Source organism: Crocodylus siamensis, chromosome 4 (genome assembly GCF_052110815.1).
Source record: "Crocodylus siamensis isolate JL-2025a chromosome 4, ASM5211081v1, whole genome shotgun sequence".
Classification (NCBI taxonomy): domain Eukaryota; kingdom Metazoa; phylum Chordata; order Crocodylia; family Crocodylidae; genus Crocodylus; species Crocodylus siamensis.
Genome location: NC_143398.1, coordinates 72020551 through 72045669, shown reverse-complemented (window position 1 = coordinate 72045669; position 25119 = coordinate 72020551). Strand labels below are relative to the sequence as shown.

At 48.1% G+C, this 25119-nt stretch overlaps 1 protein-coding gene across 1 annotated transcript in view; it reads left to right on the top strand.

The window, feature by feature from the left end:
- The window catches only part of LOC149865860 (uncharacterized), an 88336-nt gene extending 63549 nt beyond the window's left edge, over positions 1-24787 (top strand). The window contains exons 5-7 of the mRNA XM_090042559.1: positions 3122-3401; positions 4059-4136; positions 15245-24787. Of these exons, the coding sequence (XP_089898685.1) occupies positions 17040-18968 (1929 nt within the window). The 5' untranslated portion in view covers positions 3122-3401; positions 4059-4136; positions 15245-17039 and the 3' untranslated portion in view covers positions 18969-24787. The remainder of the gene's footprint in view (positions 1-3121; positions 3402-4058; positions 4137-15244) is intronic.
- The last annotated feature ends 332 nt before the right edge of the window (positions 24788-25119 follow it).

Below are 25119 nucleotides of genomic sequence, written 5' to 3'. Positions count from 1 at the left end.
CCCCCACCCCGGACAGCTCTGTCTGCTGCCCAAGCAGCGTGCCCTGTGTTGCTATAGTGGACCTCCCAGAGCAGGCACACACTTTGGGACACATGCAGGATCTGGAATGAAGCAGATGTACACTGGAGTAAGTGCCATGTGGCCAGAGTGAATGCTGTGTGTGGCTCAGTCGCAGAGCAGCTAGTCTGGGACCACACCACATGCGGCACCCAATCCAGCTGCTCTGAGGCCGCTCTGCATTGCCTGCTTTGGCTGCTCCTGGACCTGTGCTTGGATTGTCATGTTGGGTAGTTTGTGGGCCAGATCTGGGCTGCAGACAGTCCTCACACTACTACTCCAGGTTGTGGGGCCAGATGAGTTTTACACCACTGAACTAAGGGAACAATAGTCCCTTTGAAAACATGAGTGGGCTTGCTCACCATGGAAGGTGCATTTCAATGTGGGCAAGAGGAACATCATTTGGCCTTAGGTAGCCGTATTTCAGAATTAATTTGCCTATGATCCCAGTGGCACCTTCTTATTGTACTTCTGTCCCAGTAAAATAAAGGGCTTGGTAAAATCACTTTCCCATCTGCCCCCTCTCTTTTCCACAGATAACTGGCAAAAGAGCTATTGCTAATTAAAAATTATTATCTAATGGAAAGCTTAAGCACTTTATAGGACTGAGTAAATTAAACTGATGTGGCCAACTGAAATGACTGGGAAATGACTTCATTATAAAATCCTAGCATAATGTGTCAAAGCAAACTTGGTTTCCTAAAATTCTTCAAAGAAAGGACTTCTCAGTTAGTAACAACACATAATGGGGATACTCCTGAAATGTCTTCTGCTTAATGAACAGCTGATATTGGCTAACTTCACTGAAATAAGAGAGAATAAGTACCAGCTGCAAAACGCATGCACTGGATAGTAAAGCTGGCAGTTGATATTATGCTTGCTATAAATATTTTTAATTAAAAATTGTTTTCTGTCACTTGAATTGATATAATAGCAATGATACTTATGGAGAGTTACTGAAGTTATAATGGGGTTCCCCTTCATGTACATGGAAGCTATCTATTCTGCTATAATTTCCCTGTAGTGGTGTGACAGGATGCTCTCTAGGGGTGCCGTGACCTCCCCTAGCGCCCCCTGGCTGCCATGCCAAATTGGGTCTTGAATGCACCCTCTATCTCGCTTGCCACGTCTTGTTGGTATATCATTAAATGGGAGGCTGCCTTCCTGCCCTCCTTGGCATAGGGTCTTACTGTACTGGAGCTGCGCTCTCATGGGTGCCCCCTCATTTCTCCCGCAGCCCTTGCCACACCGGGGCCTATCTCCTGTGTTCTTGTAATCCACGCCGGGGCCTTGCCCTTCTACCGCCACCCACTCTGGGCCTTCCCTCTATACGCGCACCCCCTTCCCGGGGCCTGCTCAATAGACTCTCCGCCTGCACCGGGGCCCTTGCTCACGCTCCTCGCGCTCTCCACCCACACCGGGGCCCTTGCTCACACTCCTCGCGCTCTCTGCCCGCACCGGGGCCCGCCCGCACTGGGGCCTTGTATGCCCGACTCGGGCTTCCCTGGATTGGGGCTTAGGCGGCCTTAGCCTTACCTGGCCCCCAGACCTGCCTCTTCGGCCTATGCCCCACTGGGGCTTCTGCCTACGCACCGAGCTCTTCCCGAAGCTGCCCACACTGGGCTGGGATTGGGACACCCCCAAAACGCGGCACCCCTTGTGGTGCCAGGAACACCCCCGCTTTACTGGGGAGCTCCTAATGAGGCCTCCTCCACCCCTACAGCCTCGCCCAGTCCTCCAGTGTAATAATCACAACAACCAACCAAAACAGAAACACAAAGCCCCTTAGGCCAACCTGGCTATCCTTCTCTCATCCCTGTCAGGGTCCTCTCCACCCTGTATCTGCACGCTGGTGCACAACACTGCCCTGCTCGCTCTAGCAGGGCTCTTATTCCTTAGGCTGCCAGAGGGAAACTGCCTCTGGCCTCGGCCTTCTCTGTTTATAAAGGCCAGGCCTTGCCCCCTGGCAGTCAGCTGATCCAATTAGTTGCTTTGGCAACTCACAGCTGTGCTGCCCTATTGAGTGGCAGCTAAGCCTATATCACCATTATCAGTAGCAGGCTCCTTAGTGCCCTGCTACACACCATTATCTAGTAGCAGGCACCCTGGTGCCCTGCTACAAGTGGAAACTGACATAATAATGTTTGCATCCCGTGGAAAAAAATAGGCTGTCAAATTATTTTTCATGTGTTCAGACAAATGCTCAGAGGCATTTGTTGAATTCTTTAAAAATTATGGGGTTAAAGCCAGTGTATTTAGGTCTGACTTCAAAATATTTTCATAATCTTGTTTTTGAATGTGAAGTCTCTCTTCAATATACATCACAGCCTTGTGAATACATTTTTTTTTAAAAGAGCAACAGTTTTATAGGATTTAGAAAGTTTTTGTGCTCTGCTAATTTAGAAAAAACAAAGAGGATGACTATGGTAAATTAATTTACCCTTATTTTTTAACTGCCCTGATGTAGTAAACCCAAATTCTGCCTTTATGCAGGCTGAGCTGTACCTTGTTCTTCAGTGGGATTGCTCATGCTGCTCAAACACTATACTACCTGATTAAGCCTGGAAAAATCTGGCCCATAATGATGCTGACCTGCAAAAAAATAAATGAAGCCAAGTCATGTTCACTGCAATAGGGAATAAATGATGGACAGTGGGGGGAAAATACAAATTGGAATAGAAAAGAGAGCTCAAAGTCCAATACAATGGATGGGGAAAGAAGCTCTTCAACTACTAGCCATGGCAAGTTATCAACTTATTTTTGGCTCGACTTTTTTGTGGTGTTATACTAACGTAAAACTGGAATAATGGAGTCATGAATGAAGCCAAGGGCTTAAAAACAGCATAATCAGCAACCAGTAAAACTCTTTAGTTGTATGTTAGTGCCATACATTTATCAAAAAGCTTGACTGATAAAACCAGTAAGGGAATCTCTCATGCCAGCTGCACAAGATATAGACTGCTGATGGATGCCCCTCTCAAAGTATTGATTTTGCTGTATTCCCAGTTCTTGTATTGCAGCTTCTGTCTTTTAAGTTTGTGGGAAAATATTTCTTTCCATCCAGGGTACTTATATGCAACGATAACAGGAGACAGAAAAGCAGGAGCGGCAGAAACAGCATGTTACAGACCAAATCAAGAATCTGCACGAAAACGTGCCTGAGTTGCAGCAGAGTCTGTCAATCCCAGATCAACCTCATCAGCCATCTTCAGACCCACAGATAAGATATTCGTGAAAGACAGTTATTTTGACTATGAGGTATTGCTGAAGAAGAAGACTTATATGACTTCATTACTGAGTTTGTCACAGTCTTCAGTGTCTCCAGAACATCCTTGTGAAGTCAGGTAGCAATATTAACATATTTTGTCACGTACAGCACATACCCTTTCCCCCAAAATTGGGATGCATATATTAAGCTGAGAAACTGATTTGCTACCCAGGGTTGAAATCCATCTCGATTTGATTCCTGCTCTTCAGTGCAGCAGCTGTGGTATTACTGTTCAGGCAGCTGAGGGAGTCAGTTGAGTTAATGTCTGATTGTTCTTCACTCTACAGGTGTTAAGGATCATCTCTCCTTTTTGTTGGGTCTGATGTTCCACTAATCCGGCTAGCTGTTATTTAGCTCTTTAACTCAGACCCTTTAACTATTTAACACAGGCTCTTTAGCTCTTTTCAAAATCATAGCTCTATCTATGAAGACTAGACTTCAGCAGCAGCTAGGGAATCAGCTTTAGTTATGTAGAAAAGGGAGGGTGAGTTCACTGAAGATTAGGCTGCCTTCCTGCTCTATGCAGCCATAACTCTGGAAGGATTTTTTCCTCCATTCTACCTTTCAAAAACAATGTGCCTATCTATATGGGGGTGCACTGTATGTCAGAAAACATGGTTTCTCCATTTTACAGATGGAGAACTGAAGCAAAGAGGCTAGGAGACTTGCCCAAGGTCACACAGGGTGCATAGGGTGCAGTAGGAAACTAAACCTGCCTCTCCCGCTCTCCCAGGTCCTGGGCAGGTGCATTACGTACTGAACCAGTATTCCTCTATGGAGCAATCTTCCCTTCTCCATTAGCCCGCAGTAGGTAAGTGTGAAGTGACTAATGTGAAAAGCCTATAGAGTCCAGCAAAAATCAGAGTGTGCTGGACAGTGCCCACTAGCCCTCAAATGAGCCCAAGAAGCCAGTGGATGCTGCCTGGAAGTACTCTGCCTAAACATGGGATTAGACCAGGGACAGCAAAGGGGCCTACAGTCCCCAGGGGTCTTCCTGGCCAGAACCTTCTTACCATTGAGATATATCACTGGCTTGGCGAGGGCCAGGAGGAGGTTGACCGGAGGTCCTGTACTCGATGAGACCATGGACAGGGAGTGTGTAAAGAAACGGATGAGGGGAGAAGTGCACCCAGAACCTCGGCAGGAGGTTCTGGAGGAGGCAGTGATGGGGCTGCAGCCTGGCGCACTCCAGGTAGGCATGCACCAGGGTCTCCCTCTGCTCACGGAAGGGGCAGATGTCGGTGGTATCTGTGAACAGCACCAGGTACGCACCCATGTCAACAGCTCTGTGGAGGAGCCACCAGCTGAGATCCCTGGTGGTTCATGGGATTATCCCAGCTGAGAGTATCCTACCACTTAGTGTCTGGGCAGGACACAAGGATGGGATGGTGGCAGGTGCACACCATGAGCATGTAGAGCTGGCAGTGATGGGCAATTCAGAGTCAGACTGGCTTCGTATCCCCCAGCCTTTTAAGATAGTGTGGTGGGGAGTGCTGTGGGGCCTGTTGTGGCAGGGGCCCCACAATGAGCTCTGGAAGGCTGGAGGACTATGAGATACGGGATGCTAGACTAGATGGTACGACCCACTATGGCATTTCTTATAGTCCTAAAATGTGATGGTTTCCATGCCAGATAGAAGGAACTTTGTGGAATTGTCTCTGGACCTTTGAGAACAGGCTATTGTTTGCCATAGCTTGGGGCAAAAGGAGGGTAGAGGTGGTCTGTATTAGAAAGGTATAGTCCTATGTTCTGACCTTGGCATTTTCTTTGAGACATGAACGCGATGCATGCCAAGCTTTCTTTACATGTTTCTTTGATTCCCTACACGTTTAACATCCTGTTTTCCTCCTCCTTGGTCTCTGACCTAGGGTGACCGTATGTCCCGGTTTGGTTGGGACAGTCCCAGATTTCGTAGGCTAGTGTTGGCCCATCAGCAGAAATTCAAACAAGTGTCGTGGAATTGCCACACTGTGCCATTCTGCCTCTGCCTACAGCAGTGCCACTGAACTTGGGGGAGGAGGGTGGGGCAGTATCCCTGATTCCCCCTGGTCCCATATGGTCACAATATCTCAGACTCCTCACTTCTGCACTCTACCACTGGGTTCTTTAATGGGCACATCCAATATCAGAATGACAGGGATGCTGCCACAACCCCTTAGGCAGTGTGGTGCATACAAAGTGAAGAGAGCTCATTCAATTTAGGAGCAGGGGAAAGGAGGAGACAAGGGGCAGTAGTGTGCCCCTTTCCCCTGCTGCTGAATTTGAGGAATACAAGAGGAAGCAGGGAGGGGAAGAGCAAATGGCAGCAAGCTCCAGCACTGCATGAAAGCAGGAACTCTAGGCAGACACTGTACCAGTGAGCTTATAGAGCTCACAGCACATACAGAGCTCTACTGACATGCTGGTGATCTCTGAGACTACAGGCAGAAGGAGGTGTAACCAGGCTGCCGCAGCCCCTCTGGATCTACCCCTGCCATCTTTCCTTCCTCTTTACATTCAAGATTTTGAAACATGCATAACAGTGGTGTTACATGTTTTAGGGTAGTGCCTACAAGCAACAGCTAAGATCAGGGCCTTGGTCTGCTCTGTATAGTACAAACACAGGATGAGGCAGCTGCTGCCATAAATAATTTATGACCTAAACCTGCTGACTTCTTTGTAATTAATTTCCTGTTTCTCATCCATCCCTTTAACTCTGTCAAAACTCTTTATTGCCAACAGGTTTTTCTTGGGGAAAGCTTTTGGGCTCCATGTACTTTAAACTGAACAAGTGGCATGCGTACCACAGCTGGGGCTGCGCCTGCCTGATGCTGTCTATCAGCTAATGGTTTGCATCAGGCAGGAAGCAGCCCCCAGGTCTGGAACACAGCCACCCTGTGTCTGAATCTTGGGATTGGGCAGGGAACATCCCCTGGTCCCAAACTCAGATCCAGGGCTTCCCCTTGTGAGATCCCATGGAGGCAGCCCCTGGTCTTGGATTCTGCAGTGCACAGATTTGCAGCGTGGGAATCTGGCTCTTTGCACTAGGGGACATTTAAGGTGCAGACAGAAGTGACAGTTTTTGCCTGATCTGGCTACAGAAAGTAGCTTATAGCTGTGACCAGACAAGTGCGTGGCTGCATACAGCTTCAAAAACGGCTTATTGGGTGAAAATCTGACCCCACATTGCGCGAGGTATCGGATAAAGATGTCACTAAATGTAGTGTCTTTTGTAACTTGTCCCTGCTGAGCTCCCAGCCTGTTGGTGTTTTCAGAATGGGAGGGGGGAGAGGGAGTGGAGGGAGTTCAGTCTGAAGGGAGGGTATATTGCAGTCCCCGCCCCCTGCCAGGTAGGGGGGGCTCCCATTAACCCACCCACCTTCAGCGCCATCTGCAGAGCCAAAATGAGCTCCTTCCGCTACCTTTCTCCCCTCCTATTCTGAAGACAATGAACACCGGTGGAGAGCCCTGGCAATTCCTATGGGAACCTGGCTGCAGGCTCCTGTGGGCAGCTAGATTCCCCTCTCTTGGAACCAACAGTGAACTTCTGCTTGGTTTGGGGTAATGTTGTAACTCAAAACACTTCGCAAAAATCTTTCTAAGTTACAGCTGGAAGCTGCATTACTATCTGCACCCCTAAAGCCCTCCTGCAGTGCAGGCATCTGGGGTCAGGGAGCTCTGATCCCCAGGCGTATGCTCTGGCAGTTGCATGATTGGGATCTGAGGAATTTTATGCCTAATCCCAAAAATCGTGCATCTTGCCATGTACACACAATTTCTGGTACTGGGCATAAAAACTCTCAGATACCAATCTCGTGCCTGTTTTAACATCTGTCGGGGACTTCAGATGAAAATCTTTGGTCTTTGTACGTATCATATATAGTACTGTATTTTCTTAGCCGTTTCAAAAGCTTTTTGTATGAAATTCAGTGATGCTATTATCTTGGTGGAACAACATGGTGTGGTCCTTGCTTGACTGAGTTTGAAGTGGGTACCATTGTCTTCATCTGCTAATGCCTTGATAGGTAGATTCTAGTTACAAAGGCAAGCATTTTAAAGAAGGCAGAGTGTTCTCCACTGCAACAGAAAAAGCAAAAAGAAAAGAGAAATGGAGGCCCAATTAGTGTCTGTTTAGGAGGGAGGAGACTATACCTAAAATGACAAAAGGGTGGAAAGTAGCTTTCCTTATAGATGGCTGGCTATCAGGCAAAGTTCCTGTCTGATTATTTTAATTCAGCTGAGGTTCTGTTTTAATGTTAGGTGTTGGAGCAATGAGAACCTTTGTATAGGTATTTTTAATGTTTTGAATGTAAGGAAATGAAATTAAATGGAGGAAGATAATATGAATTTTCAATGCCCAAGGCTGAACAATTTTTCTCAGTTTGCATCTATTTGTTCCATTATACTTTCTTAAACAGGAAAACATTGGTGATTCTCTAAATTATATGTATACAACCACTGATTGCCATTTTTATAAAGTAACTGTTACTTTAAGAGCCAACAGATTAAATTTGGCTTTCTCTTGCCATACTGTTATTCTTCCCATGCACCATAAACTACAAGAACTAAGCATAGCCCTAGCCAAGATAAACTTGGAATATATTACTTCAGGTTTATGAATCAAAGGGTAATATTGATTATTTAATTATGTAGTAATGGTCCATGTGCAGAGCATTTACTAGGGATTAATGACCATCTAGAAGCAGTTAATGACCCTCCACTTGAGTCATCAACATAAGGTGCTTATTAATTCACAGAAAATGCCTTGCACAACAATCATAACCTGCTGTTTAAAAGTTAAAAATTGATAAAACATGAGCATAAGGATTATGGGTGATAAGACTGAATGGGTGTTATATGAGATGTCTAGAGAATGAATGCCACAGACATTAGTGCATCTGGTTGCTTGAATTGTCTCAAAATCCCCAACTGCTCTTTTGGATCTGAAAATGTCATATGGAGAAGTGCCAAGTGGCTGTAGTCCTATCTACTGATTAGGAAATAATTACTGTACTGCTGAGTAAATAGGTAACTTTGTTTCAATAGCCGTGGCCTGTCTCTCCTCACTGAGCCTACAGGTGCGTGTGCTGTGTAAAATGAAAGCATATAGACATGGTACTGAGTATGACCCTCAGGTGAGCAGGAAAATGGGTCCATCCAGGTGGATCCTTTCAGACTTCAGGTCTTTTATTATTAAAATTATTACATTTAAAACTTGGAAAAGGGTGATATACTGGATCACTATGACAATGAAAATCAAATAAGCTTTTGAGAAAATGATACTTAGAAAAATCCCACATGGCATTTAAGCATTCTCAGTGCATTTTGATAGGTGAGTACATCATTGCCACTTGGGAAGCTTAACTGGCTTTTTGAAGTGTTTTAATTTATTGGAAATTTCCAAGGTTGTTGCTTTTTTTTTTTTTTTTTTTTGCTGCTTTGGTGTAGTTTACAGGAAAAAAAATTAAATATGTTGGCATAAACTTGGTGGATGCAGCATTCAAGTAACTTACCTGGCTTCATAACTATGGAAAGGGCTTTTGAAAAGCACTGCATAATTTGGTTCACCTTTTAACAGATGCACACCAATCCTCATCGCATAGCTAAGTTAGCCAGGTTGCAAGCTTAATGCAGTACACATCCAGTTTTTCTAAATAGTTCCTAACCTGTTCTTTTCCCACTGTTGGCTGCTCACCTCCTTCCCAAATTGTGCTGCCAGGTCTGGGAGCTGACCATGCCTGAGAAAGCTGAGGTGAAAAAGGCATTGAATATTTCAGTCTCTTCCATATCATCTGTCACTAGGTTGCCTGCACTATTCAGTAAGGGACTCGCACATTCTTATTTTCCTTTTGTTGCTGACATACTTGTAAAAACTCTTCTTCTTAACCTTCACATCCCTTGCTAGCTGCAACTCCAATTGCACTTTGGCCTTCCTGACTTCATCTGTGTATGTCTGAGCAATACTTATACTCCTCCCCAGTTGCTTCTGCAAGCTTTTTTGTGTGTTAGCTCATTGAAGAGCTCCCTGCTAAGCCAAGCTGCCCTTATGCCCTACTGGCTAGTCTTCCTGTGAATCAGAATAGTTCATTCATATGTGCTCAGTAAGGTTTCTTTAAAATACAACCAGAACTCCTGGACTTCTTTCCCCTTCAGATGGGCCTCCCAGGGGATCCTGCCCATGAAATTCCCTGCGCCAATCAAAGTCTGCTTTTCTGAAGTCCAGGGTCCTTACTCTGCTGCTCTCCTTTCTTTCTTTTCCTCGGGAGCCTGAACTCCATCATCTTGTTGTCACTGCTGCCCAAGTTGCCATCCACTTACTACATTCCCCACCAATTCTTCCCTGTTTGTGAGCAGCGGGTCAAAAAGAGAACGGCCCCTAGTTGGCCTTTCCAACACTTGCACCAGGAAGTTGTCCCCAACACTTTCCAAAAACTTCCTGGATTTCCTGTGCAGTGCTGTATTGCCCTCCCAGCAGATGTCAGGGTGACTGAAGCCCCCTATGAGAGAACCAGGGCCTGTGATCAGGAAACTTCTGCTACCTGTTTGAAGAAAGCCTCATCCACCACTTCCTCCTGGTCTGGTGGTCTATAGCAGACCCCCACTTTGACATTGCCCTTGTTGCTCTCTCCTCTGACCCTAACCCAGACACTTTCAACAGGCCTATTTCCAGTTTCAAACTGGAGTTCTAAGCAATCATACAGCTGTTTTTACATATGCCCAAAATTGGTGGGCATGACAAAGATGGTAAGATTGTGCCATTTTATTGTGGTGGGTATGTTTGCTTTGTGGCAGGAGAGCATAGGCTCTCCATTGCCCTGGGCAGGTGACTGGAAGCTTGAGGGGCCTGATCCTGTGGGTACCAGCAAGGAGGCAGGGAGCAGTAAAGGAGGCAGAGAATTTCCTGGCAAGAGGTGATGCATGTTTCACCTAAGAAAGCCGATCAGCCGTGGCAGATCATGTCCTGCCATGGCTGATTTGGTTTGGTTTGGCAATGTTTGTTTCTACCCTTAGACCCAATTCCACAATGCTCAGCACACAGTGACAGTGCACCCCTCCCTCCCAGTCATTCAGCCTCTTTGTCTCATTTAATTGTGGCTAATAAAAATGTGACCAATTGAATTACTTTTAATTTACATACTGTTCAGTCATTTGTAGATCCTGGAACATCTCACAGAAGTGTAGGTTGAGGGCTGTGAGCATGTCCTATGGCATCTGAAAAATGAGGGAAATAGCTTCCTACTAACAGAAAGGGACTTCAGATATCATGGAGGGCACCTGCTGAAATTCCCTCCCCCTTGCTTCACGTATTCAGTAGGGGCTGACGTGAGGAACTTCCTTAACTCCCGGCTTCCAAATCTATTGAGAACAGTCATACTGTATTTCCAGTACTGTAAGACTGGGCAGAGCAATGTTTTAATCAGTATTAATAAATTTTAAATTTAAGCAGCATTAACATACACCCGAATAGCCAGTTTTATGCACGATGCTTAGATGTGAAGGCAAGAGGAGTCTTTCCTTCTCTCTAGGCAGTCAAGAACAAGGATCATTTTGTTCTTGTTCCCTAGTGGGTACAAATACCCCAGAAAGACAATGGGAGGAGATGAGGAAATAATTTCACATCATGGCACACATGCTGGGCAAAAGACCTCACCAGCTGTGCCATATGGAGGAAAGCAAACTGTACCCACAGAGTTATTACAACTTCCTTTTCTGCCCTAAAAAAATGCATCTTGCTCTGCTTGTATCAATTTAAAATGCTGCTGCAAAGACAATTTCTCCATCTTGTTGCTTTGACCTTGTTGCCTGCTCTTTCCATCTCTCTACTTTTTTCCTGTTCTCCATTGTATCACACCTCATTCTTCACATTCAAGGTCCTTCATGGCTTATTCCTTCATTACCTTTTCTCTCTATCTTAAGATTCAGTCTGTAAGACTGACTCTCATTTCCAGTTGGTGCATGATGCCAGTCTCCATTGTACATTGTCAAACAAGCACATCTGTGTTTTCCCCCATGTTGCGCCTTACCATAAATACTTGCAGCTAATAACCCTTTTTCAAAATCGCCCTTGATCATGGTGCCTGCAGACTACTTAACATTTTTTTTCCTGCTGACATATTAAGAGCACAGCCTATGATGCTGACCAGTATTGTCTCCTTGTTGTCTTGAAGGCCATTGTCTTTTTGTATCCATTTGTTGTCTCTTGATTTACATTGAAAATTGTACCTTGAAGAGGTAGAGGGTACAGGATAGAGACTGTATTTTTGTGTTTGTACATTGACTGGATCGATAGGGTCCTGATCCAGGACTGGTGCCCAGGTCCTGTGATGATTAAATGGACAGTCTCTTGTCCCTAAGAGCTCAGAGAGAGTGAAAAAGCTCCTTGGTGCTGTCCTTGGACAATGCACTTTTGTGTAGACTGCACCCATGTTCCACAATGTAGCCCCAAATACTCAGCGAATCTGTGTACAACATCATTATGTGCAAAGGAATACAGTCAAAATGTAAATCATTTATTTTTCCCCTGCATGTCAGTCTCCCTCCTCCACCTGACAAGGGGGGAAAAAAATAAAGCCCTAAAGCTTATGAGACAGGGCAATTTTGGTTGTTCTGTGTAGTAGCAATTGCTGCCAGCCAAAGGAACTGAGTGTTCACTGCCACCTAATGGAAGAATGAGAATATAACTTAACTCTTGTATATTAGGTGTCTTAGGTTATTGCAAGACAGAAAAAGATTTTTACTTGTGCTTCGGGTCACTTACTGCTCGCCACTCCAGCTGCCGGGTGGAGGCAGGGCCTGATCCCCACTGCTTGGTCTGTGCTTGTGGCAAGTCCCCTTCTGGCAAGAGGGGGCTTATTCAGGAGCTGGCCCCGCTTATAGGCCAAATGGCAGCTGTAGCTGGGCCAGGCAAACCCCACTGCAGTGCTAGCAGCTGAATAAGCTCCATACTGCTGGGAAGGGGCTTGTCCCAAGCACAAAGAGGCCACTGGCATCACAATAGGGTTTACCTGGCCCAGCTGCTGCTACCACTGTATGCTTGGAGCCATCCCCCTCCCAGCAGGAAGGGGCTTATTCAGCCACTGGCCCTGAGCACAGAGTAGAGGTGGCCAAACCAGGCAGAACCAGCTGCAGTGCCAGCAGTCCCCCTGCTTGGGGCAAGCCCACTCCTGACAGGAGGGGGCTTGTTCGGCTGCTAGCCACTGGCACCGCAGCAGGGTTGGCCTGGCTTGGCCACAGCCGCTACTCGGCCTGTGGTTGGGGCCAGTGGCTAAGTAAGTCCCCTCCTGCCGGAAGGGGGCTGGTCCCAAGCACAGACCGAGCCCCCGCCCCCACCCAGCAGCTGGAACGGCGAGCGGTAAGTGAACGTGCTGGGCAGCAGCCTGTCATGGCTTCCTAGAGCACAAGCCCCTTCCCGACGGGGGCTGCTCTGTGGGGCTGGCTCAGCTGCCCCGAAGCGCAGTAGCACTCTAGGGGACCTGCAGAGCTCTGGCCCATTCAGGACCCTGGTGCTGGTACTTGCAGCCCGCTGCAACTCTGCCAGCCCCACAGCACAGAGCCCCTACCAGAAAGGGGCTTGGGCTCCCGCACATTGACAGGGGCTGCTGCCCCCAACAAGGGCTCTGCCCCCTCCCACTGCAGTGGTGGAGAGAGGGCATGGCTAGACAGGGCTGCTGGGAGGGGCAGGAAGCATGGTGGCAAGAGCAGGGAGACCCAGCTGCCAGTGGAGGTAGAGGGGAGACTAACTCTCCTCCATGCCCCTTTCTGCCTCAGGGGCCATGGTGCCCCACTGCTGCAGCAGCGAGTGGGGAGCACCCGGCAGATGCTACTCGGTTCCCCGCTAGTGGTATAGAGAGAGAGGGGAATTAAACCCTTCCTGGCCAGATTCCTGCCCCTGCTGGTCCCTGCACTGGCTGGAGAGCAGAGGGGCAGGCCCACCCTGGCTGGGCTGGGGCAGAGAGCCCGGCCCAGAGAGCATGCAGAGATGCTGGTGGTCTGGGACAGACATTGCTGGGTTTAACCTAAACCAGACAAGGGGTCTGGGACAGACATTGCATAAACCAGTTTGAGTCAAATCAGTTAAGTCTGATAATTCAACCAGGTTCATCTCAAATTGGTTTCAGCCAGTTTGAAACTGGTTTATATGCACTGAATGTCTCTTCTGTTACAAATTTAAACCAGTTTCTGATCACTTAAACTGGTTTATGTGTAATTTCTGTCCCTAGCCATGTAGTCAACACTGCTGCAGCAGGGTCAGGCTGGTTCTGTGCTCCAGGCTGCAGCAACAGGGTCTGCCGGCAAGGAGCAGAAGTAAGGGGGAGTGTGGCAGCAGGGAGGGGAAGACAGGAAGAAATGAGGGCTTGAGGCTGCGGCGGAGGAGTGATGGGGTGTGCAGAGGTGGGGGCGGGGGGCAGGGAGCAGCTGTGACTGTCTACAACTGGGGGTTTGGGCCAGAACCACAGCAGCTGCCTGCCCCCTTGCTGCCTTGTGATCAATTGTAAGATTAGAGGCTTTCCCCACCGTGCTAAATGGGAGGGGGAAAATACCCCTTGTCTCCTAATGGAGTAAATATGGTAAATTACTCTTAATATAGTGGTTTAAAAGTCTGGTGCGGTTTGCACTATTTCAGCCATAAAAAACAAAATCAGCATAACAGGTGAAAATTACTGTTTTCAAGTAGAGTTCAACTTGCTCAGGTCTTCTGCACACAAACAACTGCTGTGTAACTCCTTCACTGTATATATATATATATATATATAAAATAATTCAGCACTTGGCACTAGGAGGATCAGCATACTTCCTCATCACAAATCAAATGGAATATCTGAGTGTAACATTATATTTTTAAAGACCTACATATTGTAACAAGAATTAATATAAAAGACCAATGGCTTATTCTTGCACAGGAAGATGTTAAACAACTTTTCAAAGGAAATAGTTTCTCTTTTTCTACATCCCTGATCAAGTTAACAAAAGGGAATTGAAATAGTGCAGAACATATGTATAGCTCATGTGTTTGCATTATACTGCACAAGGAAACCTCACCAACTCAGCATCAGGTAATTGAGTTTTGGACAAAAAATTATTACAGGAATAGGAAGGACCATCTGACTTAGTAAGTACTGCAAAAATCTTTTCATGATGAACTAGTTGGATAGAAATAAAGGTCTTTATTGGGATGGAAATGTGTTTCCTATGGACATGTACTGATTACATATTAAAAAAAAAATTCCAGTTACGGGTAAACACTAGACTGTCAACAAGAGAGGCCTGTAGAATCCATATCACTGGAGGTCTTAGACATACATAGGGTTCAAATTACACTTTGACTCTTGTGGGGGGGGGGGGTTGCAAAAAAAATTTAACCAGTTCATTGGAAGGAACAATCCAATTGAAGATCCCCACCCCCCCAGGGGTTATGACTTTCAAATCTTACAGGGGAGCTCTTGTCTCTGAGGGGCCTGAGCCCCTGCCCCTGGGGCTCCCATGTAACTCACACCCTGGAAGTGCATCAGGTATACTTAATCCTGTTTCAAAGCAGGGGGATGAACAAGGTTATTCCTTGGGTCCTTTCCAGTCCTGCATCCTAATATGATCCTCATACAGGACCACCCATTGAAGAATAACATAAAACATACACCCGCTTGCTTTTCCACAAAACTACCTAATTACCATTTTAATTACTGAACTCAAAAGCAGTGTGTTGAATAGTTTAAATGGGGTATCAGGTAGGGTGAATTCTGCTGTGGAATGCCTAAAGAACAGAAAAATAAGCCCTGGTGAATCTACAACTGCAGTTAATGAATGAACTGAACTGTTGGATCAGTTCAGGAGGGCAGTGCATTTCCTTTAGTTATGCGCACTGTCACTTATCAATATAACTTAATATGATCTAATTATAAAACTTGCTTTAATTTTTTTTCTCATGTTGCATGTGGATGGAAGTAGTAAAAACTGAAGAAGAATATGGATAGGAAACTAGAGATGATGGAAAGGAGGGATCAATTGGCACCTTCCCTTCTCTCTGTTATGAAATTTCTTGGGAAGTTACCCTTTGCTTGTGAAGCTTACCTGCAAAGCCTGTCTGAGAAGCTAGGTGAGTATGCTGACAGTTAGTGCTGTCCTGCTGAGTACCCGGATGAGTCACTTTAAAGCTAGCTTGGGCATACCCGTGAGAACTGCATTGACTGTGCTGTTGACACACCACTTGAACACTGTTTAAATCAGAATGACCTTTATTTAAGATTATGTTTTTCAATTTACAAAGAACAAGCAGATATTTTTGATTTGTCATGTGACCTGAGTTATCAAGCACCCAATGACATGAAGTGTAATTTTAACAGGGAAGTCAATGTTGTTTTTCCTGTAGTATATCAGTGTGTATGTGCATTAACTTTATTTTCACCTTTAGGTCTCTGGAGAAGGACAAAGTGATAGGAAAATGTTTATTTTTCTCCATGTAAATTGCAAAGTCTTTCAGAGGTCGGGCAGCTGGCATTCAAGTTCCTCCAATACTAGAGAATTTAAAATCAGCCTCAGTAGCCTAAATTCAACTTTCTCAGAAACTGAAGCTCCTTCACAGATGGGTATTGCTCCCAATATCTGTTTTAAACTAGTGCTGCCATCTCCTACCAAAGAACAAGTAAAATACTTACAAACCACTATCCAAGCTTGATCATATTTTGCTACTGTGCCTTAGTCCCTGAACATCTGAGGGCCCTGCCTCACAATCAAATTAAAGCTAGTTAGGGTTACCGTGTTTCCAGTTCCAAAAAAGAGGGCACCTGTCAGGGGAGGTAATGATATTCCACAGCCCCTTCCCCCACTACCAGCCCTGCCAGTGCCCTTCACCCCCAACCTGAAGTATCCTGTCGCCCCTGTTCCCTGCAGTGTGTCCTAGCATCACTGGCCCAGCTATTCAGACTCCTGCTGCCCCTGAAAGGTGCTCCCACCCCCTTCCCCCATTGGGGGGGCAGGCACATCCCCTCCTTCCCTCTTTCCCCTCCCCCCCAAGCCCTGGTGCTGGCAAGCACCCACCCCTCCCAACTTACCATCCCTTCCACACACTCTGCCCCACACACAAAAACACACATGCGTGCCCTGGCCCTCTAATCCCTAAAACTTACCTGCATCCAGCTGCTCCCACCACCCTGCCTGGTTGCATGCTGGCCATGTGTGTGCATCCTGCATCTATTGCCCTCCCCCCTGTTGTAATTATTTTGCACTTGCTGAGTGCTATAGGTGGCCATGTTCGCATGTGCTTAGTGTTTGTGTGGCAGGTGCTGGGTGGATGGGAGGCTCTGGGGCTGCAGCGTGGAAGCAGCATGCGGCTGGAATTTTCCGCACGGGGTCTCTCAAGAGGAAGTCCAGGGCTTGTCAATAATGTGACGGTCACCGCCCCGGGAAAATGAGAAAGCGCCGCATGTAATTAGACCGCCCCGCATCACAGAGAGTATAAAAATCATCACGCTGTGAACTTCGGGGTCTTTGCGCGCCCGACGGAATGAAATGTACCCCACGACGACTGACACGGAGCGACCTTCGGCCTGATCAGCCAGGGGGAAGGACGCCAGACCCGCCTGATCCCGGCGACCCCTCCCCGCTTCCACACGAGTGTGAGTGGGTGCTCCCTGGTGCACCCAGTATAGTGATTTTGTTCGTTTAATAATAAAATCAAGCCTGACCCTGTAAATCGAGTGTGATCTGCATAAGTCCGGCCATTATAAAAGATCCTGTCCACATGGCGTCACGAACAGGATGGTCGGCTGCAGATCATGACAGGGATGATCAGTCCCGCTGTCAGGCATGTCCTTGGGCGTCCGGCTGCAGGCAGCTAGTGGACGCTGATGAACTGTGGCGCCATCTCCAATTTCATCAGGCCCCCAGCCACACTGATAATGACGGGACCCAAGCATTTTGTGTGTGGCTTGGGGAAAACCCCAGGAGACCTTGGGAGGCCCGTCTTACAGGCCGCGCTCTCGGCTGTATATTGAGAGATCCCGCGGTCGCGTTCTCTATCCCGTCGGCCCAAGGGGAGCAGGTCGCCGCAGCCAGTGAGTTCCCCCCTCCCGAGTGGGACGTTACCCCCTCCCAGGACTGGGACGGTTGTGTAGAGGCGATCGCGGTGCTTGCGGGTGACAAGGGGTGCCTGCAGGGAATCGCTCCCCCCTCTCCATCTATGATCCCCGGCGGCGTCAGTCACCGGCGGCTGCACACCCTGGCCGAAGATCTCGGGGTGTTAAAAGAAGGGAGAAAGAGGGGAAGGAAAGTCGCGTGCCTGCGTGCTTGTTGTGAAACCCTCGTAGCCACCCTCAACCGCTTGAATGATCACGAGGTAGCGGTTGTGACTATGAGCCGCACCAGCAAAGATGGCGCCTGTCAGCAGCGGCCGAGCGGCGGAGACACGCCAGAGCCCCCGCCTACTGCTCCGCCCACCGTACCACCCCCACCACCATATTTGGGAGACAAGGCACCACCACCACCGGTGACGTCACTATACCCGCCACTCCTTGAAGGGCGGGGCAAGACTCGTCCTCCTCCAGCCCCTCCTTCAGCTCCTCCTTCAACTCCTCCTCCAGCTCCTCCTCCAGCAGCCAACTCTGTGTCAACCCCTCCGCTTCAGGTTTATCCTATTGAAATTGTGAAGACCCGTCAGGACAACGACGGCAACATTATCACCGAGCGAACTACTAGAGACCGTGATAGTGGTGAAATGAATGAACTCATAAGCAGGACAGCCCGCCAAAGCGATGAGACGCCAACCCAGTGGCTAGGACGCCTGGTTTTGGAATGCGGTCATGAAACGCTCAGCCATCGCGAGGCTGTCGTTCTGACCACACATGGCAGTTACAGCTTAGGACTTCTACCCGGATCTAATGTCCTAGAAATTGCACGTACTCCGTGGCCTATTTCGCTTCCCGCTCTAGTGGCAGGAGCCATTCACGAGAAGCCACATCAAGCGCACGAGGGGGCCCAGCTGATGCACGCTCCGCATTCACAGCCGTTTGCTAATGCATTGGCTGGCGGAGTGTATCTCTCTATCCCGAAGAGACGTTCCACGATTGATGCCAGCATATCTGTTCTCACCCGAGCAGGAAACAAGGGCGATAACGACGATAGCGACGATGATGACGGGGACGAACATCACTCCAGTGATGACATACCTACCTCTTCCAGGCCACCGGATTCCACATCCACCGGACCAGAGGCATCACCCAATCGACCAACGCAACAGTCTCGTCGTGGTTATGACCCGTGGCCTCAGCGGCATTGCAAGGACCCTCTCCAACTTCAGATTTCCCCAGCAATTTTACAAGCCGTGATCGACATCTATGCAGATAATCCAGAGCTCGCAGAGCTTCAAGTTAGCTCTCTTCATCATCAGCCCATTGCAGCGTTGTACCAGTTCCAACACAGACGACAACAACGACAGCATGAGCACGGAGCACCAAAACACCCCGCACAAGCCCTGTTAGCCAAAATCACCAACTTCGTCCGTGAAGCTCCACGTCGGTATCCCGAACGTACCCTGGAGGAACGCGCCCGTTTTGGGTTCCTCCTAAATCATGCTGGCATAAGAAAGGAAATGCTTTGTCACCTAGACAAGGAGACTCAGAGACAGTTAGCGGTTAAGCTTGGCTTCCAGTTCACCCCCAAGCCAAAAAACTAGTATGGGCGGACGCTGATACTGCGGATCCAAGCGCCCGCCGGTGCAGTGATATTAGTGATCCTCCGCAGCCACAAGACATCCCCAACTTGGAAAAGCCTCCTTACCAAGTGCTTAACAATGCTACCTTGGATTCTTGCCCCTACGCAGTCGTACCAGTTGTCCACCCCATCACGAGACAACAACTGCCAATTCGTTTCTTGTTAGATACTGGTGCAGAGATTACCGTTATCGATCCTGCCACCACCCCCCATACTCCCACTCGACGTACCATTCATGTTGCTGGCGTTAATGCTACCTCTACAGTCCCCCTAGTTAAGGTACGTCTCGGCAATCCAATAATAACCATAGTCGCCGCATTGGGACATCTCAATCTGCTCGGCATATCGGAATTACGAGCACTACACATGAAAGATCTCGTGTGCAGCGCCCTCCCAGTTACCGGGAATGTATCCCGCCTGCCACCTCCGTTCACACCGCGACTGAAAGACCCGACAGCCCCTCCGTGGCAGTTCACCCCTATCCATACCAAACCTCATCTGATCCCATCTTTGCTTGCTCTCCTCGATAGCCTTACGGCGTAAGGAAAAATCGAACTGGTGCAGTACAGCCATTACGTATCCCCTGGCTGGGGAATCCCTAAACCGAAAAATCCCTCTGAAGCTCGCTTGGTTGTTGACTACCGTCAGGCCAATAAACGCTCAGACCTAGTCCAGCTTGTCCCAGTTGTAACGCTACCGGACCTCCAGGTGGAACTCTTACAGGCCATGACCCAAGGCTCTTGGACTGCTACCACCATTGACCTGTCAAATATGTTCTTCACCCTTCCTCTTTTTGATCCTGAGGGAATCCTGTGTATGGGTATTCAAGGTCGCATATTCCGTTGGAGGGTTTGCCCTCAGGGATATTGTAACTCACCTGCGCTTGCTACGGCCGCCATGAATCAATCCCTTCAGCATTTTCCCAACTCCCATTGCAACGTGAAATTCTTCAACTATGTAGATGACGTCTTGGTCCTGGGGACTCCACCAGAACTCGTTAAACGTGTCACCGCCGACCTCGTCAACCACCTACGGGAGGAAGGATGGGACATCAACATTGCTAAGTCTCAGTTGGAACCCTCCTCCAGCTGTGTATTTCTGGGTACTCAATACACTCCTCAGGGTCGCGTCGCATCACCAACTGCAGTGCCTACCCCGCCATGGGATATAGCCTCTGATACAAGTCCTACGGCAAAACAAGCCCAACGATTTTTAGGCAGCATCAATTGGCTCCGCCATCACGTTGCGCCCGAACACCTCGGTACACTTGCGACATTGCAGCGTTGATTGCGAAAGAGGACGACAAGTCATCAACCCTGGACATGGGATAATCGCCAGGTCCATGACCTTATCCAAGCTGCCACTACCACACCCCTAGTGCCATATAGCCCAACGACACCGCTTCGTGTCACCGTCGGTTGGACTCCTACACATCTTTGGGTCACAGCGCACACCTCTAACGGCCCAGCAACATTTCTTAACCGGACCCTCCATAAGGAGCAACATCGTTATGGACACCTGGGCAAATTATTGCTCTGCCTACGTTTAGCGTCTGAACATCATCTTCACCACAGCGTTCACGACCTCTACGGCCCAGGTGCCACCCTACTTACACACCTCGATCCTACACGAATTCCAGGAGACTTCCATGGGGCTCCTTCCACCTGGCATACGCTGGTGACACACACCCAATACGATTGGGCTGCATGGACGTGTCACGACAGTGCCACCGTTACCCCGACTGTCTCTTCCCATCCTATCTTGTACGGGACTTCGCTTTCAGGAAACGTGGCCAGTGATGGTACGTCGCAATTCGGTGGTGGGTTTGCTTGGAAGTGTTCACTATGTGCTGCCAGCCACATAGAATGGGCGAACCCCAACTGGCATGACACACCAGACACACCCCTTACACATCAAGCACAGGAGCTCAAACTGCGAGGAGCCATCGGTGCACTTAAACATATCGCTATCACACATGATCAGCCATTCACGACAGTGGTCCTTGTCCTGGATTCTCGCTGGGTCTGTGATGTCCTTACGGGAGTAGCCGAACCAGAACGTTTTCGTTCCCAATGGGATGACATCTTTCAAGTACTTCACTGCATGAATCATCTCCCGATGATCCGACATACTAATTCCCACGTGCCGGACACCGACCCATTGCATCAGGCTGTTGATGACTGGTTAGCTCTAGGTCCAAAGCCAGCATCATCCGATTGTATGGATGACATTATTCATCCAGCCGCCGAAGTACATAGGTCGCCAAAACCGGTCTGCGATCCGTACCTTAAATGGCTTCATGATTTATGGGGCCATCCCAGCTCAGACACCACCATGCGGCGTTATCGTAATGTAGGCGGCTGGCAATATACCACTCGTAATGGCCTACCCACACCACGCGATTGGCGACGTGTGCTTCAAGCCTGCCACCAATGTGCCCAGATTAAACCTTTCAGAAAATTTTTTTTCCAGGGAGCTTACAACGCCGAACAACATCAACCTGGCGCATTTTGGCAGGTTGACCTAATGGGCCCACTTCCCAATGCGCGCCAGCATCCTAAGGCGCTTGTTGTTGTCGACCTCGGTTCCCGTATGGTCGGTGCGATTCCCATGACTAAAACCGACGGGCCTCGGTGCGCTCAAGCTCTGTTGCACCAATTTTCTCAATGGCAGACTCCACGAGAAATACAATCTGATGGTGGGCCACCTTTCAACAGTCACCATATTCGCAATTTTCTCACGATGCATAATATTCGTCATCACATACACCTACCATATCATCCCCAGTCTAATGGCGTCGTGGAATTAAAGCGTAAACTCTTATTGGAACTGAGACAAACCGATTTCAAGGGATGGTCGAAAGTACCCTGCTCAACCTCAACAGTGGAAAACACCTCTGGGCCATAGGGCCTCTTCAGACTCGAGAGGGATGGGACCCAGACTTTAAACCCGGGGACCCTGTATGGGTTGCCTTCCCAACCTCGACTCCCACCAAGTATCCACCCACATTTCCCGGCGTGGTCGTTGAACCCACACCTTTGGCCCATACCTACAAGCTCCGTTTGACTGACCCAGTCGACGATCGTGAGCATTTAGTACATTTCAACTGGTTAAAACCTCGCAGTGTTTTGTTAAGTTAACAACTGTTTGTTTTCTAAGTCAGGTAACTCCTCGCGATGTCCACCCGTCGACAGGACGAGGAGGCCGCTACCGAACCTCTCATCTGCCCACCCATCATGCTGCCACCGCAAGACCCACGGGCACTGCCCCTGTCATTTGTGGGGCTATGGGTGAGACTTGTGGGGAGACCAAGGGGATCGGGAGCAACTGCCCCCACATCGGTACCGAGTGTAATCCCACGCCGACGTCGGAAGCTATGGTTACTGTTTTTGATCTATTTCTTGTTGTTAACTAATGTCATTGTAATGCTTTCCTTTACAAAATGCGCGAAGCGAAGTTTAGATTTATCCCCATTACCCGCTGCGGATAACTTATTCCTCTGCACCTCACGGGAGTGGATGTTACTTACTGGACATACCTCAGGCTCGGTTTGTGCCCATGCACCTACCTCAGCTGCAGATAGCCCTTTTCGTATAGCTGTTATCCCTGTTAATTACACGGAGTTATTTTTGAGTTTTACACGTAATTCTTCCGGTAATGAAACTATCCACTATTTAGCATGTAGAACGACTTGTTCTGTTAAAACCCTTACTTATGCATGGAAGTGGAATGGTACCCACCCGATTAATTGCACGGTCCAAGATATGCCACAGGGTTGCTTTAATCTTACCCATGGGCCACCGTGGGGAGCACCGCACTCCATCGTGCCCGACCCCAATAATGTCACTCTTTCTATCCCGTCACTTCCTCAAGCCGTTTTACAAGCAGTAAAGGTTAAACTCTCTACCCTTGACACCCAGTGTTTTTGGCCGGGGTGTCACACTATTCCGTGTACCTTCAGAACGTCCGTGTCCCGGAGGGCTTTTGAAGATATTATGGCATTCCGTTTGTTCTCCACAAAAGCTTTTATGACAACAGGGAGCAATTTTGGTTTACCTGCTCACTGTAAGGCATTTAAAACCTTTACCAACCACTTTAGCTCGGATCTCAAGTCATTATTGGCTCTTTTCAATACCAAACCCCCCCCCAGTGGGGCTAATTCCAGCTCCCCATGACACCATGTTTTATTGCCAACGGGATGAAAATTCAACCCAGGCCATTTTATATAGTCATTTTCCATATCACTTGAACATTTGTTGTATCTTGGTACAGGTTACCCTATGCCCTTATCAGTTTTCCAATGTCACTCATTGGACCGCCCTGCTCACACTCCCAAATAACGCTCGGAAACGCCGTAATGTAGTTTCCACTGACCAAATCACAGGTGTCATGGGAGAACCCAAATTCTGGTCCAATATGACCCACACTGAGCGTAGAAAGTTTGCTACCGGATGGACTTTATATGGCATGTTCGCCACTGGTGCTTCTGCCTCTGCTTTAGCCATTCAGCAGTTACAGACTTTAGAATTGTTAGCAAGACTCGCTAACGGTACGGCAGATGCTTTAGAAGTGTTTAACCGCCAGTTGCAGGACACCTCTAAAATGGTGTTCCAAAACCGTCTTGTACTGGATTTTATGCTAGCTAAAGAGGGTGGGTTCTGCGCGACGTTGAACCTCACTGCACCACATGAGACTTGCTGTCTCATCATTTATAATGCCTCAGAACCCCTCTCCAAAGCTATCAGCCAAATCCGCAAGGTAGCGGAAGACACACGCACAATTGTTCAGACCCCTTTTAATTGGTTAACAAGCACATTTGAATCACTATTTAACCTTTGGCTTCGCCGTGGTTAGTAAATCTGTTAACCCCCCTGTTTACAATCTTGATTGTGATTTTAGTTGGGTCTTGTTGTATTGGCCTAGTTGCCCATTGTATCCGACGTCAGGTTACATCTGTTATGCTTATTACACATCACAAGCACTTTCCCCAGACAAATGTTTACCCTCAAGAAATAAGGCGAAGCTCATTATAGAGCTAGTTCAGTAGCCAAGTTCCATTTCTGTTTAACTAGTTAAGTTTAATGGTAATACTTACCTTGAACTGAACTAGACCTGTTAAGGTTTCTGTTCAACTGCGCTTTGAGTGTTTGGGCCATTGCCCCATTTTCCCTCTAAGGTTTTGAGTGTGTTAAGTAACGGAAGCAACTCCAATGTTTACAGCTGTTTGATGTTCCTTTTGTTATCTTATTATTGTAGTGGTTCGTTTACCAATTTGTTGTAAGCCACTTGGCTCACATGGCCGGGGGGCATGTTGTAATTATTTTGCACTTGCTGAGTGCTATAGGTGGCCATGTTCGCATGTGCTTAGCGTTTGTGTGGCAGGTGCTGGGTGGATGGGAGGCTCTGGGGCTGCAGCGTGGAAGCAGCATGCGGCTGGAATTTTCCGCACGGGGTCTCTCAAGGGGAAGTCCAGGGCTTGTCAATAATGTGACGGTCACCGCCCCGGGAAAATGAGAAAGCGCCGCATGTAATTAGACCGCCCCGCATCACAGAGAGTATAAAACTCATCGTGCTGTGAACTTCGGGGTCTTTGCGCGCCCGACGGAACGAAACGTACCCCACGACGACTGACACGGAGTGACCTTCGGCCTGATCAGCCGGAGGGAAGGATGCCAGACCTGCCTGATCCCGGCGACCCCTCCCCGCTTCCACACGAGTGTGAGTGGGTGCTCCCTGGTGCACCCAGTATAGTGATTTTGTTCGTTTAATAATAAAATCAAGCCTGACCCTGTAAATCGAGTGTGATCTGCATAAGTCCAGCCATTATAAAAGATCCTGTCCACACCCCCCAGCCTTGAGCAGCTCCTTGCTAGGGCAAGCTGGGAAAAACTTTGAAGCTGAGCTGAACCAAAATCCTGGACATTTAATTATATTAAAAAAACCCTGCCCAGATGGAGATTGGAGGATCCAACAAGAGGATGTGTCTGGGAAAAGCTGGATGTATGGTAACCCGAGCTGGATAGAAACAGCTAGAAAACTGTTACACACTTTCAAGCATGAACTTTGTAGGTGGTTGGTTCTTTTTATTGCTGGATGCTATTTCTATGGTGTGA